Genomic DNA, 15,452 nt, shown 5'->3' with positions numbered 1-15,452 from the left:
CTCTTTCCCTCTACCTCTCTCCCTCCTTCCCTCCTCTAGGTACCTTTGTATCCGAGGCTCTGTTACTTCTCAGCCAGCTGGAGATCCTACAGGTGGAAAATGCATCGCTGGGTCCTACTGCCCACTGGGTACCAGTCACATGCTTCTATGCCCGCCTGGCACTTTCAGCTCCTTAGAAGGTGACATTTAAACTGGGGACATTTCAATATGAAGATCTTTAAAAATATATATATATATCCTCTACTGTATGTGTCACATTTATGTAAGCGTGGTTACTGTGTATGGCCCTTATAAATTATAGGTTTGTCATTATCTTTCATATAAAATGAACACATTCATATTGATTACATATGACTGAATGGAAGCCCTGAATTATATGAAAATGATGACCATTAATAAATGTAATGTAGAATAATTATATGGAAATGAACTCCATGTTTTCTGGTGTGTTTGCTGTGCAGGGGCAGTATCTGTGGCTGCGTGCCAGCCCTGTGTGCCTGGGCAGTACTGTGCAGACTTTGGCCTTGCCTCCCCATCTGGTCCCTGCAGCGCTGGGTTCTACTGCCCAATAGGATCCAGAACCCCCATGCCAAATCATAATGCAACAAGACATAATGAAACAAGTAATAATTACAACAAGTACTTTAATCAGGTGTTCTAGTTCAGGGCTCCAACAAAATTGTGAAATGTCTCTGGGTCCCCGAGGAGAGGTTTGAAAACGGCAGATTCATTCAAAATGAGTAGACAGGAGTTTTTCCTGACTATGTGGGACCTAACCAGGAAAAACTCTGGTCTAAAATAATAGACTAGATCTAGCACCCTGGCTATTTCTTTGACAGGTCATGGGGTCAGGTAAAACTCTAGGCCCCACTAATGATAATGACATAACATATGTTGTCCCTGTTACAGGAAATGCAACTTCTGTATATCCTCCTCGTGATGGAGAGGTCTTGGAACAGATCAATGGAGACCTGTGTCCAGGAGGCCACTACTGTCCGATTGGGACTGCTCAGCCAATACCCTGCCCCCCAGGTACACTATATTATAATCAGACAAGTTCCAAGGGCAATAGAACCTAATAGGTGTAACAATAAAGCTGTCATTAAGGCAGCTCATTAGAACATGTAATCTGGCACTGGCACTCGTGATCGATGTGGCAATGTTATGCTATTTCTATTTAGTGTGTGTGTGTGTGTGTGTGTGTGTGCGTGTGTGCGTGTGTGCGTGCGTGCGTGCGTGCGTGCGTGTGTGTGCGTGTGTGTGTGTGTGCGTGTGTGCGTGTGTGTGTGTGTGTGTGTGTGTGCGTGTGTGCGTGCGTGCGTGCGTGCGTGCGTGCGTGGTTTGTGCCACTTTCGATAACACGTGATTTGGTCCTTTAACAAGATTAGACCATGCTAGACCAAAAATAGATCTTCCCTTTGTTTGGCAGCATGATTTATGTGAAGTGTCTACGACTGTTGCTAGATTGAATAAACTGTTCATTTAGTGCTCCAAGGTGTCAGATACAAGACAGACTCTTGGCAGGCTACATAATGTCCCTCGTTGGTAAAAGGATGGTCTTTCTGTGGAACAATAGTCAAACTAGATGCAATTATTAGATATACTAGAGCATTTCCCCCCCCTAAACCCTCGTGGACAGATTACGCAATATTTGACTTCCAAGTTAACCGAGATTACCCCCCCCCCTTCTATTTCCTCTATTCCAGGCACCTTTCTGGGTGGATATGGTGGTCAGTCAGAGGCAGACTGTGAGGCTTGTCCGTCTGGATTCTACTGCCCTGTGTGGGGGCAGACCACCACAGACCTCCACTGTCCCCAGGGTTGGTTCTGTCCAGTAGGCGCTGTATCAGGGCATCAACCAGGTAAACCGGGTACAGACAGGAAGAGAATGGCCTGGTTTCTCCCTAGGTTCCTTCTTTTGTTTTGGTTTATACTGGCCACTGTGCTTTTGCTTTGCCTGCTCTTTGGGGTCTGAGCAGGGTAATTGTAAAGCACTTTGTGTCATCTGCTCATGTAAAAAGGGCTTTATAAAACAAACTTGATTGTCTGCTCCATACTTCTGGTTATTATGTGCGGTCTCATTCTTCTCAGAGTACTCATCAGCCAGGGAGAGAAGGAGAAAGCCAGGGATGGGTGAATTACTGTAGATAAATGGGGATAATGTCCACTCATTGTTTGTATGGCATGACAATTAACAAAAGAAAAGTTGGCTGCTACACATACAGAATGGCGCTGTGCTAGCCAAAAGTGAATTTTTTTTTCCTCCTTTGGTGAGGTGCTGATTAATGGAAAATAAACTATACAAATGAAAAAGAAAGTTGCACGCTCAAGAACAGATGTGTGTGACTTTTTTTTTCATTTGTCTATTTTCTGTGTCAAGTTGAATGGGCATAAACACTCTCGATTTCAATGGATTCATTTCCTCATCAGCAAGGTTCATAAATAGCCTCCATAAATAGTAGGATGCAACTCCTCCATGCTGCCACAGTCATTACACCCACTTCTCCCTGCAGTCCACAGGGTCTCCCAGCAGGGGCTAAATAATCCAATAGCGTTGCCATGACACCTAATTGAATATTTATAACGTTTGCTTCTTTTTCCTGTTTTGTTGCACTGCGTTTAGAATGTCAGTGCCCATCTGGTCATTCGTGCCCGTATGGAAGTGCCAAGCCGGTCATCTGTGCCCCTGGCACCTATCAGTCTTTGATTGGTCAGTCTACATGCAAGACCTGCCCACCAGGTGACTACCATGAATGCCTGTATGATTCAAGGACACTTTTCTAGCATATTTTCAATGCTATTCGGCCTAAATCCTGACCAGGAAATCCACCCTTTTTTAGCTAGCCCAGCTAGCCCGTTCAGATAGCTTGGTTTGTGCTGACTTAGGGTTACTCATCTGGACCTGGCTAGGACTCCACACTACATGACATTTGTCATCCATTTAGCATAGTTTATATGTCTTTGGTAAAAAAATAAATACTTATTGATAATAAAGAACATTCTTTTCCAGACAGCCTCACTCTTTACTTTTCTGTTCCAGGTTTTTATTGTGTGGAGGGAACCTCTGTCCCAGCACCGTGCCCAGTTGGCAGTGTGAGTCAGGCTGAGGGGAGAGCATCTCAGAGGGAGTGTTCTCCATGCCCTCCTGGGCTCTACTGCAACAGCAGTGCTCTCACCTCTCCCTCAGGACCCTGCTCTCCAGGTCAACACAGGATAATGTTTTAATAACCTTTTAATATCATACAATTTCAGACTGCCCATGTTCTCCAGGTTAGACACACTATACAGTAATAACGTATGACTAACATTTTAATAAGATATTATTTCAGGCATTGTCCATGTGTTCCCATTTTTTCCGGCAGAATTTTTTGTGACCCTTGTGACCCTGACTTTGAATACCACTGCCTTAGGTGATGGCAATCTTGGTGTCTGTTTTTATTGACGAGCTGTTCATTGTCTTTCCTCCTGTATGTCTGAAAGGCCACTTCTGTTCCCGTGGAGCTACTGTTCCTGATCCAGTCTCCCAGACCTTTGGGGATGTCTGCCCTCTAGGACACTACTGCCCAGAGGGTAGTGGGTCGCCCAGACCCTGTTCTGTGGGTAGCTACCTTCCAGAGAGGGGCGCTCCATCCCCCTCCCGCTGCTACCCTTGTCCCCCGGGAAGATACTGCCTCAACCCAGGCTCCTCACAATTCACAGGTGTGGAAAAACTCTCAACATTGCCTGGAGTTTTTCCTGGTCAGGTCACCAGGGGGTGTAATCATGACGCAGATTCTGTTGCAAAACGTTTCGTATGTTGCAAAACGTTTTACAACAGAAACCGTTTACTCCAAACTGAATGAGCAAACAAAAGTTTCTATTGAACAAATTTATCTATGTCCCTCCCTGTTCCGTTTGCTCTGTTTGCTTCCGTTTCGTTCTTAAACGGTAAATGGTTTTCGTCAAACCAGGGCCTCCGGCATTTGGTCATGTGACCAGGAAGAGAAATCTGTTGGTACATATCATACAATTAGGCTCATTTTGCACATTTGTAATTCCATGTTTCATATAACGTTTGTACCTTGTTTCATGTTCACGTCAATGCCACACTCCTCTATACTGTAGGTCCTTGCTCCCCTGGTTTCTACTGTAGTGGCGGTGCAGACAGTGCTATACCCCAGGCTAACTCCTCCCAGCTCAGCTGCCTTTGTGGCATGATAAAGGTCCATCCTACTAACCAAGATCTTTGTTCCTGGTTACACAACACTTCCTGCTCACCTAACAGTATAGATACAGGTAAGGCAGTGTATATTTGACCATTAGAAAATAAATGGTGGCAGACGGCCGGTGCGCTAACCCAATGTTAAAGGCCCAGTGCAGGCGTTTTTATGTCAATATCAAATCAGTTTCTGGGTAACAATTAAGTACCTTAGTGTGAACCTTTTTATCAACAAAAGTCTGTGTGTTTAAGCTAGAGACTCTTTTTTTGAGAGATGAGTGAGGATCTTCTGAGTTGTTTCCCTCACAAAAACATCTGGAAAGATCATACGGTTTATTTAACTATTTAACCTAACCCTCATTCACAAACCTGACCTTAACCATTAATTATTTTGACCGCTATGCCTAAATTAAGTTTTTCTTTTGTTGGTCGAATACCCACTTCCGACAGGTCATGGACTCTATAGTCTCTACTAACAGACTGTCGAATAGCTGGCCAGCATGCACGCAAGATTGATGATGGACTGTAGAGCTTGGAGGTGAATGCAAATGAGTTACAGTTGGAGGTTATAGCCTAAACATATGTTTACTGCGTCATGTCCATTTTTAGATGGAGATGGGAGCTGGATGGATGTCGTAGCTAGGCCATGGTCAGGTCAGGCCTTGGCCGACTCTACACCTCATCTCAGGAGCCCACTTTATAAATGTGCTAACTTCAAAGGCGATGTATGTCCCAAAGGTATGCATTGCCCGCTATCTGAACTCTTGTACTCGAACGGTTGCTTCTATTTATGCCAATAGACTTAAAAACGGTGCAACGTATTTAGTAGATAGTCAGGCTTTTTATTTTTTTTAACCGTGTTGTATTAAAGTGTGTTTTCTTGTAGAGCATACTAATAATGGACTGGATTCATCTATTCTTTTTCCCCTTTTTTCAAACGGCTTTACATTGTATGGGTTTAAACTCACCTCATCCACTACCAATGTATGGCATCAACCACAATATGTGTATGACTTTCCTATAGGTTTCTACTGTCCTGTAGGATCGGCTTACCCTCAGCCCTGTGACACTGGCTTCTACTGTGGTCAGACTGGCCTGGAAGCCCCCAGTGGCCTCTGTACCCCAGGCTATTTCTGCTCCAGGGGTTCCACGACCCCTCACGCCTCACTCTGCCCCCCAGGACACTACTGCCCCCAGGGCACACCTCTCCCTCTACCTTGCCCTCCTGGAACCCTGAAGGGTAAGAAACAAAAACACTAGCCTGGTCCGAGATCTGTTTGTGCTGTATAGCCAACAACGACCTTAGGAGTTGGATACAGCAGATCTGGGACTAGGCTACAACAACACTGTTGCTTCACTGTTAATGAATCCCTGGTTAAAATTTTGACTATGATGATCATTGCAGGATATTTTGAGATTTTTGAATATCCTGCAAGGATCCTATAGGTCAGGATACTGTGAAAGATTAGAGGATAGGCCACCGTTTAAAAAAAATAATAAGTTGCAAACGCTATCAGGAAGTATTGTTGAAGAGTCACATAACCCTGTTGTTGCTGTCGATGCTGATGTCCTCACATACCCTGCTATCGAGCGTTTCTTATTGTACAAATTCAGATAGAACTTCCCCATTTCGGAACCATTTTCTTTCCTTTCGTGCCTACTGAACGTGACCCCGACCTAGGGCTGTCATCCTGCTAGCTATTTACTGGTGCTGTGGAATATGAAAACGTAGTTCATTTAAAACCATTCTCCCCATGGCTACTATGACAGAGAGGTTGGTCACAATTTAATCTGTGTTTTGGAATGGGGCAATTCAAATCCTATATAATCAATGTTCTATAACGCTCAGAAAATGTTATGTCAGTCTGATGTGATTTTCTGATGCTGACTCACAGATCTGTGCCACTGTGTGTTGTTAGGTCGATCAGGCGGGTCCACAGTGGATGATTGCCAGCCTTGCCCCCCTGGTCATTACTGCGATCAGATAGGCTTGGCCGAGCCCAGCGGTCAGTGTGCTGCTGGCTACTACTGTCCTGGGGGACAGAGCACTGATAGACCGTCGCAACATGTGTGTGGAGTTGGTCATTTCTGCAAGGAGGTTAGTGCAAATGTGCAAATGTCCTCGGGGCTTGTGCAGTATACAGTATGGCTAATGTACTTTATCCATACTGTACTAGCATACCACCTAGAATGCATGTCCAATTCATTGCTAATATATTATCATACTATGTATTATATGTCATAGTACAAATGTGTGTGTTGCTGGTCTTTCAGGGTAGCGTGATAGAGAGAGCCTGTGCCCCAGGCAGCTACCAGCCTAGTGAGGGTCAGCACCGATGTGAGGTGTGTCCTTCTGGCTTCTACTGTCTTGAAGAAGGTAAGCAAATATATCTTATTAATTTTTCTTTCAATAGGTTTTTTATTGATGCCTTGATAAAATAACAAGACAGACCCATCACATCATAGATAATCACACACACACACAATAAGTGACAAGTAAACATTTATGATTAATGATCAAATGAAATGAATGAGCAATTTACTGTTAAACCCATATGGCTAAAACATGATGACTTCCGATTTTTCTGTGGCACCCACTCCCATCTAAGTTGCCCATCCCTGCCTCAAACCAATCACCAGGACCACAATCTTCTTCCAAACACTAACAGAAACACATCCAGGTCTAGAATGGGCTGGAGCAGGGGCTGGGGGACCGCTAGCACAAGCCATATATTAATGTGTGTAGACCAGGGCTCTCCAACCCTGTTCCTGGAGAACTACCCTCCTGTAGGTTTTTCGCTCCAACCCCAGTTGGAACCAACCTGATTTAGCAAATCAATCAGCTAATTATTAGATTCAGGTGTGCTAGATTAGGGTTAGAGCTAAAACCTACAGGACGGTAGCTCTCCAGGAATAGGGTTGAAGACTATTGGTGTAGACCTTGTTATCTTGCTTTAGAGTTAATCAGAAGAGACTCCTCACAATAAACAAAGAGATGACAATATCAGAACTTAGGATAAGACCCAGATGCAGACAGCTAGAGTCACAGATGTTTATTGACCCAAACAGGGGGCAGGCCAAAGACAGGTCAAAGGCAGACAGAGGTCCGTAATCCAGGGCAGAGTCAATAAGGTACAGAACAGCAGGCAGGCTCGGAGTCAGAACAGGCAGAGATTAGTAAATGGTAGGTACAGAATGGCAGGCTCGGGGTCTGGAAACAAGAGACAAAGGGCTGTGAGAAAACATGAAAACTGGGATGAATGCAGAAGGTACGGGGCAACAGAAGACGAACAGCAGAGGGGCTAATGATCTTGGAGATCAATAAAGTGGGGGGTAAGTTTGCGGGACCTCACCCGGAAGGGGCAGGTCACAAGTGGACAGCCATACCCTCTGCCCGAGACGATCCAGGGGAGCCGAGGTCCGGTGGCAGTCCGCTTGTCGCTGATACCTGGAGGTGGTCTTGAGATGAGCCGACCGGGCTCTCTTCCAGGTACGGCGACAGCGGCGGACAAGCATCTGGGCCGAGGGTATGCCGACCTCTTCCTCTTGCTCTGGGAAGAGCGGGGGCTGATATCCCAGGGAACACTCAAAAGGCGAGAGCGCAGTGGCAGAGCAAGGGAGGGTGTTGCGGGCATATTCAACCCACATGAGTTGCTGGCTCCAGGTGGTAGGGTTGGCAGAGAGAAGGCAGCGAAGAGACATCTCCAGGTCTTGATTGGCTTGCTTCGACTGGCTATTGGACTGCGGGTGGAACCCGGAGGACAGGCTGGCCGACGACCCACTGAGCGTGCAGAATGCCTTCCAGAACCGGGACGAGAGCTGAGGGCTCACAAAGCAGCAATAGAAGTTGGCAAATCCCAAGAAACATTGCAGCTGCATTCTGGGCGTAGGTGTGGGGCCAATCCACCACGGCTCTCACTTTCCCGGGATCCATCTGTACATTCCCAGCAGCGATGATATAACCAAGGAAGGAGATATTGGAGCGATGGAATTCACATTTCTCCGCTTTCACAAAAAGCTGGTTCTCCAGGACGCGCTGGAGGATCTGTCGGTGTTCTTGGGCTGAGTGGGAGAAAAAGAGGATGTCATCGAGGTAGACGAAAACACAGGTGGGATACTGGGGATAATGAGGAATATGGGCGACACCTGGAGGGGGGTGGAGACAAGCACAAAGACTGGTGAAACAGATCAGTGTGTTACAGACAATACATCCGTTTTCAAGCTTCATCAGTTATTTTTATGTGCTGAGTGACAGGAAGTTGTATGCAGAGTGGTAAACGAACAATCAAACCCTCTAACGTCAAAAACTACAGACCGGTATCCCTTCTTTTTTTCTTTCCAAAACACTTGAGCATGCTGTCTGTGCCCTCATTATCTCTCATAATGAGCTTCTAGACCCTAACGAGTCAGGCTTCAAGTGAGTCATGGCTATTTCCTTGCCGTCAAAATTTGCTAAAAAATAGTCCTCTATCCATCGCTATTATAATTTTTTATAGTCTCTGACTGTCTAGCTTTTTTAAAATGAAAGTTAGCAAGCTGAACAGAGTGAAGAGACTGTTAAAAATAAAAATGCTATTACAACCTCTTTGCAATGAGGAATTGAGACCAAAAGCTTAAGAGAAGTTTCAAGTGTAATTTCAAGTTATACCAAGGGTACAGTCAGCTGAGTTAATGCATTTAGAAAGTTCACAACACATTTTATACTCTTCCCTTGTACAGTCGTGGCCAAAAGTTTTGAGAATGACACAAATATAATACTGAAGTATAATTACAAGCATTTCATAAGTATCAAAGGCTTTTATTGACAATTACATGCAGTTGATGCAAAGAGTCAATATTTGCAGTGTTGACCCTTCTTTTTCAAGACCTCTGCAATCCACCCTGGCATGCTGTCAATTAACTTCTGGGCCACATCCTGACTGATGGCAGCCCATTCTTGCATAATCAATGCTTGGAGTTTGTCAGAATCTGTGGGTTATTGTTTGTCCACCCGCCTCTTGAGGATTGACCACAAGTTCTCAATGGGATTAAGGCCTGGGGAGTTTCCTGGCCATGGAACCAAAATATCAATGTTTTGTTCCCCGATCCAGTTAGTTTTGACTTTTGCCTAATGACAAGGTGCTCCATCATGCTGGAAAAGGCATTGTTCGTCACCAAACTGTTCCTGGTTGGTTGGGAGAAGTTGCTCTCAGAGGATATGTTGGTACCATTCTTTATTCATGGCTGTGTTCTTAGGCAAAATTGTGAGTGAGTCCACTACCTTGGCTGAGAAGAAACCCCACACATGAGTGGTCTCAGGATGCTTTACTGTTGGCATGACACAGGACTGATGGTAGCACTCAACTTGTCTTCTCCGGACAAGCTTTTTTTCCAGACGCCCCAAACAATCGGAAAGGGGATTCATCAGAGAAAATGACTTTACCCCAGTCCTCAGCAGTCCAATCCTTTTACCTTTTGCAGAATATCAGTCTGTCCCTGATGTTTTTCCTGGAGATAAGTGGCTTCTTTGCTGCCCTTCTTGACACCAGGCCATCCTCCAAAAGTCTTTGCCTCACTGTGCGTGCCATGATGCACTCACACCTGCCTGCTGCTATTCCTGAGCAATCTCTATACTGTTGGTGCCACGATCCCGCAGCTGAATTAACTTTAGGAGATGGTCCTGGCGCTTGCTGGACTTTTTTGGGCGCCCTGAAGCCTTCTTCACAACAATTGAACCGCTCTCCTTGAAGTTCTTGATGATACAATAAATGGTTGATTTAGGTGCAATCTTACTGGCAGCAATATCCTTGCCTGTGAAGCCCTTTTTGTGCAAAGCAATAATGATGGCACGTGTTTCCTTGCAGGCAACCATGGTTGACAGAAGAAGAACAATGATTCTAAGCACCACCCTCCTTTTGAAGCTTCCAGTCTGTTATTCGAACTCAATCAGCATGACAGAGTGATCTCCAGCCTTGTCCTCGTCAACACTCACACCTGTGTTAACGAGAGAATCACTGACATGATGTCAGCTGGTCCTTTTGTGGCAGGGCTGAAATACAGTGGAAATGTTTTTTGGGATTCAGTTCATTTGCATGGCAAAGAGGGACTTTGCAATTAATTGCAATTCATCTGATCACTCTTCATAACATTCTGGAGTATATGCAAACTGCCATCATACAAACTGAGGCAGCAGACTTTGTGAAAATGTATATTTGTGTCATTCTCAAAACATTTGGTCACCACTCTAGGCGTCACCTCCCCAGCTATACATTTTATGATACCAATGAATTTCCCTCTGGCTCCCCTGTGGAATGTCCATTATCCTATTTGTTTAGCCAGTATCCCACCTCGTCCATCTTCCGTTCTGGGCCTGTCCCTGCTGGTAATTTCTTCTTCTCTGATTAGGTCATGGTTTCTAAATTAGCATACACACAATTTCATGACCTAAACTCCATGAATACTAAACAGTAATCATTCACTACACAGGATACAAACAAACTACAGTTTAACTTGAAACATGTTACATTTTAATATAATCCATCAAGACTATAAATGTAGGTCCATCATCATTTCTACACAGTTTCGATTTGGTTTTTAGTCATTTTATCGACGATTGAGAAACATTTTCCTCCGGTTTTATTCCATGCACTTGTCATCTCCCGTTTGGACTGCTGCAACTCTCTGCTGGCTCACTGCTCGTGCCATCAAACCCCTGAAACTATTCCAGAATGCCTCAGCCCGCCTCGTGTCTCACTTTCCCATGTTCTCCCACATCAGCCTGCAATCTGGCGCCTAGTTGAAACTCACATATATTTCAAGACCATGTCAGGACAGCTGAGTCTCTGCCCATTTTCCTGAAACATCTGAGAACCTTTTTTATTTCACTTGTCTGTTCTCACTAGCGTTGACTTTGCTGATAGTTGCTTTATTGAGGAAAAATGTTGACTTAATATGACTGTGATATGTGGTTGTCTCTAGCTACCGTAAAGCGAATGCACTAACTGTAAGTCTCTCGGCATAAGAGAGCGCTAAATGACCTAAATGTAAAATAAGTAATGAATCATTTTTTTTTATATTGGTAATATACACAGAGTGTACAAACATTTATGCACACCTGCTCTTTCTATGACATGGACTGATCAGGTGAATCCAGGTGAAAGCTATGATCCCGTATTGATGTCACTTGCTAAATCAACTCTAGATCAACTTCAATCAGTGTGGATGAAGGGGAGGAGACAGGTTAAAAAATTATTTTTTAGCCTTGAGACAATTGATAGATGGATTGTGTACAGTGCCTTGCAAAAGTATTCATCCCCCTTTCCAGAACAGCCTCAGGGGTGTTCTGGGGGGGGGGGGGGGTTCAAAGTTTCAAAGTAAATGGGAAAACTAGACCTGACAATCTACTTTCTAAGAAGAACATGTACTCTGTACGTGGTGAATAAACGTTGAATAAATGTTCAACTTGCTCTTTGAAAAAAGAGCTTTATAAAATCAATTTGATTCATTGATTGATTTCATCCACCCTGAATCCAGGAAGGACACACTTGGTTCCATGCGGAAGAGGATTCTATTGTCCACGTGGAACAGCCAATCAGCATCCTTGTCCATCCGGGACCTATGGAAACTTATCAGGATTGGCTGACGAATCGGAATGCTCTTTGTGTGAACCGGGGATGTACTGTAAAGGAACAGGTATATATTAGCCTCATCCCATATGTCCCTAGGCTGCATGCATCCCAAATGGCACCCTATTCCCAATGTAGTGCACTACTTTTGACCAGGGCCCATAGGGAATAGGGTTCCATTAGTGCAGGGTATATCAGGCTATCATTTGGTACCCAAACTGTATGTGCTCTAGCCAACTCTTCTATCGTCCGTTGTCATGCCATACAATATCATAGGAGTTAGGCTAGAGCACATGCAGGGATGATGCTAGATACAGTATATATAACACTAACAGTTCGTTTGAGTTCATAATCATGTTATTTTACATTGTTTTTCTGAATATCTTTTCTTGAAGGGAGAATTTCCCCCAGTGGTCCATGCAGTGCAGGGTTTGTGTGTTTTGGGGCCGCCTCTCAACCCTCCCCCTCAGACAACATCACAGGCGCTCCATGTCCTCCTGGATTCCACTGTCCTGTTGGAAGCTCCGTACCATCGCCCTGCCCTAAAGGCACATTCAGGTACCCACTGTGTGTGACATCTATACAAAATAAAGGCAGCTGTTAAGATATTGTCAGAGTATGTTTCATATTTACATTTTACCCCTTTTTCTCCCCAATTTCGTGGTATCCAATTGTTTAGTAGCTACTCTCTTGTCTCATCGCTACAACTCCCGTACGGGCTCGGGAGAGACGAAGGTTGAAAGTCATGCGTCCTCCGATACACAACCCAACCAAGCCGCACTGCTTCTTAACACAGCGCACATCCAACCTGGAAGCCAGCCGCACCAATGTGTTGGAGGAAACACCGTGCACCTGGCAACCTTGGTTAGCGTGCACTGCGCCCGGCCCGCCACAGGAGTGCGCGATGAGTCAAGGATATCCCTACCGGCCAAGCCCTCCCTAACCCGGACGACGCTGGGCCAATTGTGCGTCGCCCCACGGACCTCCCGGTTCGCGGCCGGTTGCTACAGAGCCTGGGCACGAACCCAGAGTCTCTGGTGGCACAGCTGTCCATGCAGTACAGCGTGTGTGGGACATTTTGATAGATTTCATATTTTCATATCGTTTCCAATATTATTGTCACTGAAACATGTTTTATAATATACATATAGTGTATAACAGTTCTAAGTATTCCGTAACAATGTGTACCCACCTGCCAATGTAGTTAGTGCCATGATGGTAAAACTTGACAGATCTGTAGCCTTGTTATTGTTCAGGGCGTATAATTTCTTGCAGTGAGCAAAGTGGACTAACGGAGCCCTCCCAGTGTCGTAGATGTGTTCCAGGGTTCTACTGTGCAGAGCCAGGCCTTAAAGCAGTCACTGGAGCCTGTCTGCCAGGTGAGAGATTAACACTTATTTAGCATTTAAGTATTACTATTGTAGTGAATTGGGGGACTCAAACCTTGTAACCGTTACACCAAGAGGTCCAAACCTATTGACGAGTTCACTAGGTGTTGGGTTAAGGTCGCTACATTACCCCCTTCCTTCAGAAGAGCGTGTTCCCACGCTTCTCTTTTCCAAGTCCCTCACGGGTACATGCCTCTCTGATGGCCTCATGTGCACCAGTACCACTTCTGACACCAAAGTAGCGTTTTTGAAGGGTTGTACCGGCCGGGACACGAACCTGGGTCCAGCAACTGTCAAGCCAACACCTTAACCATCCACACCAAGATGTCCGAACCCATTGACGAGACCGCTATGTGATGGGTTATAGTCGCTACAGTATTATTTTTCCATTTTCAATCTATTATTCCACTTGAAAGGACTTCATAGTGTTGCTGACTGTATCCAATGCTTGATATTGCAACCGTTATTTTATTATGTTATTTTATTGTGTTACTTTTTATCATTTTTTTACTTTAGTTTATTTGGTAAATATTTTCTTAACTATTCTTGAACTGCACTGTTGGTTATGGGCTTGTAAGTAAGTAAGCATTTCACGGTAAGGTCTACATTTGTTATATTCGGCACCTGTGACAAAAATAAATAGGTATTAGGTAAACGAAAGATATGTAAAGGAATAAATAATGACAGTGAAAATAACAGTAGCGAGGCTATATACAGATGGTACCGATACAGAGTCAATGTGTGGGGGCACAGGTTAGTCGGGCTAACTGAGGTAACATGTGCATGTAGGTATAGTTAAAGTGACTATGCATAGATAATAAACAGAGAGTAGCAGGAGCATAAAATAGGGGGTTGGAGGTGAGGTTGGGGGACACACAATGCAAATAGTCCTGGTGGCCATTTGATTACCTGTTCAGGAGACTTATGGCTTGGGGGTAAAAGCTGTTGAGAAGCCTTTTGGCGCTCCAGTACCACTTGCCATGCGGTTGCAGAGAGAACAGTCTATAATTGGGGAGGCTGGGATCTTTGACAATTTTTATGGCCTTGCTCTGACACCGCCTGGTGTAGAGGTCCTGGGTGGCAGGTTAGCCTCTGTAGTGCCTTGCGGTTGGAGGCCGAGCAGTTGCCGTACCAGGCAGTGATGCAACCAGTTGCTCTCAATGTTGCAGCTGTACCTGCAACAGCACATTTTGAGGATCTGAGGACCCATGCCAAATCTTTTCAGTCTCCTGAGGGGAATAGGTTTTTTCGTGCCCTCTTCACGACTATCTTGGTGTGTTTGGACCATTCTAGTTTGTTGGTGATGTGGACACCAAGGAACTTGAAGCTCTCAACCTGCTCCTCTATGAGAGTGGGGGTGTTCTCGGTCTTCCTTTTCCTGTAGCCCACAATCATCTCCTTAGTCTTGACTACGTTCAGGGATAAGTTGTTATTTTGGTCTCTGACCTCCCTATAGGCTGTCTCGTCGTTGTCGGTGATCAGACCTACCACTGTTGTGTCGTCTGAAAATGTAATGATTGTGTTGGAGTTGTGCCTGGCCATGCAGTAGTGGGTGAACAAGGAGTACAGGAGGGGACTGAGCACGCACCCCTGAAGGGCTCCAGTGTTGAGAATCAGCGTGGCATATGTGTTGCTTCCTACCCTCACCACCTGGAGGTGGCCCGTCAGGAAGTCCAGGATCCAGTTGCAGAGGGAGGTGTTTAGTCCCAGGATCCTTAGCTTAGTGATGAGCTCTGAGGGCACTATGGTGTTGAACGCTGAGCTGTAGTCAATGAATAGCATTCTCACGTAGGTGTTGCTTTTGTCCAGGTAGGAAAGGGCAGTGTGGAGTGCAATAGAGATGGCATCATCTGTGGATCTGTTTGAGCGGTATGCAAATTGGAGTGGGTCTAGGGTTTCTGGGATAAGGGTGTTAATGTGAGCCATTACCAGCCTTCAAAGCACTTCATGGCTACAGACGTGAGTGCAACGGGTCTGTAGTCATTTATGCAGGTTTCCTTAGTGCTCTTGGGCACAGGGACTATGGTTTTCTGCATGTGTTAAGGAAGTTTTCAATTGAAGTGTTACCATATATTTGTAGGTTTCTACTGTTTGGAAGGGTCCCAGAGTGCTGCCCCGATGTCAGGTGTATTTGGAGGTGTTTGCAACCCAGGCCACTACTGTGAGAGTGGGACAAGTGTGCCTGCATCCTGCCCTGCTGGCACTCATCACAATAACACCGGAGGGAAGAAGAGAGATGACTGCAAGCCATGTCCTGATGGT

At 45.2% G+C, this 15,452-nt stretch overlaps 1 protein-coding gene across 1 annotated transcript in view; it reads left to right on the top strand.

Moving 5' to 3' along the window:
• The window catches only part of LOC110507371 (uncharacterized), a 90,375-nt gene that overhangs the window by 38,973 nt on the left and 35,950 nt on the right, over nucleotides 1–15,452 (top strand). The window contains exons 45-60 of the mRNA XM_090223446.1: nucleotides 40–179; nucleotides 462–623; nucleotides 910–1,032; nucleotides 1,707–1,862; nucleotides 2,624–2,740; nucleotides 3,041–3,202; nucleotides 3,481–3,699; nucleotides 4,105–4,275; nucleotides 4,808–4,936; nucleotides 5,223–5,438; nucleotides 6,118–6,296; nucleotides 6,473–6,575; nucleotides 11,711–11,869; nucleotides 12,198–12,360; nucleotides 13,078–13,181; nucleotides 15,271–15,450. Of these exons, the coding sequence (XP_090079572.1) occupies nucleotides 40–179; nucleotides 462–623; nucleotides 910–1,032; nucleotides 1,707–1,862; nucleotides 2,624–2,740; nucleotides 3,041–3,202; nucleotides 3,481–3,699; nucleotides 4,105–4,275; nucleotides 4,808–4,936; nucleotides 5,223–5,438; nucleotides 6,118–6,296; nucleotides 6,473–6,575; nucleotides 11,711–11,869; nucleotides 12,198–12,360; nucleotides 13,078–13,181; nucleotides 15,271–15,450 (2,483 nt within the window). The remainder of the gene's footprint in view (nucleotides 1–39; nucleotides 180–461; nucleotides 624–909; nucleotides 1,033–1,706; nucleotides 1,863–2,623; nucleotides 2,741–3,040; nucleotides 3,203–3,480; nucleotides 3,700–4,104; nucleotides 4,276–4,807; nucleotides 4,937–5,222; nucleotides 5,439–6,117; nucleotides 6,297–6,472; nucleotides 6,576–11,710; nucleotides 11,870–12,197; nucleotides 12,361–13,077; nucleotides 13,182–15,270; nucleotides 15,451–15,452) is intronic.

The sequence above is a fragment of the Oncorhynchus mykiss genome, chromosome 27, assembly GCF_057628025.1.
Source record: "Oncorhynchus mykiss isolate SJ-2025 chromosome 27, ASM5762802v1, whole genome shotgun sequence".
Taxonomy (NCBI): Eukaryota; Metazoa; Chordata; class Actinopteri; order Salmoniformes; family Salmonidae; genus Oncorhynchus; species Oncorhynchus mykiss.
This window is presented reverse-complemented; position numbering and strand designations above follow the sequence as displayed.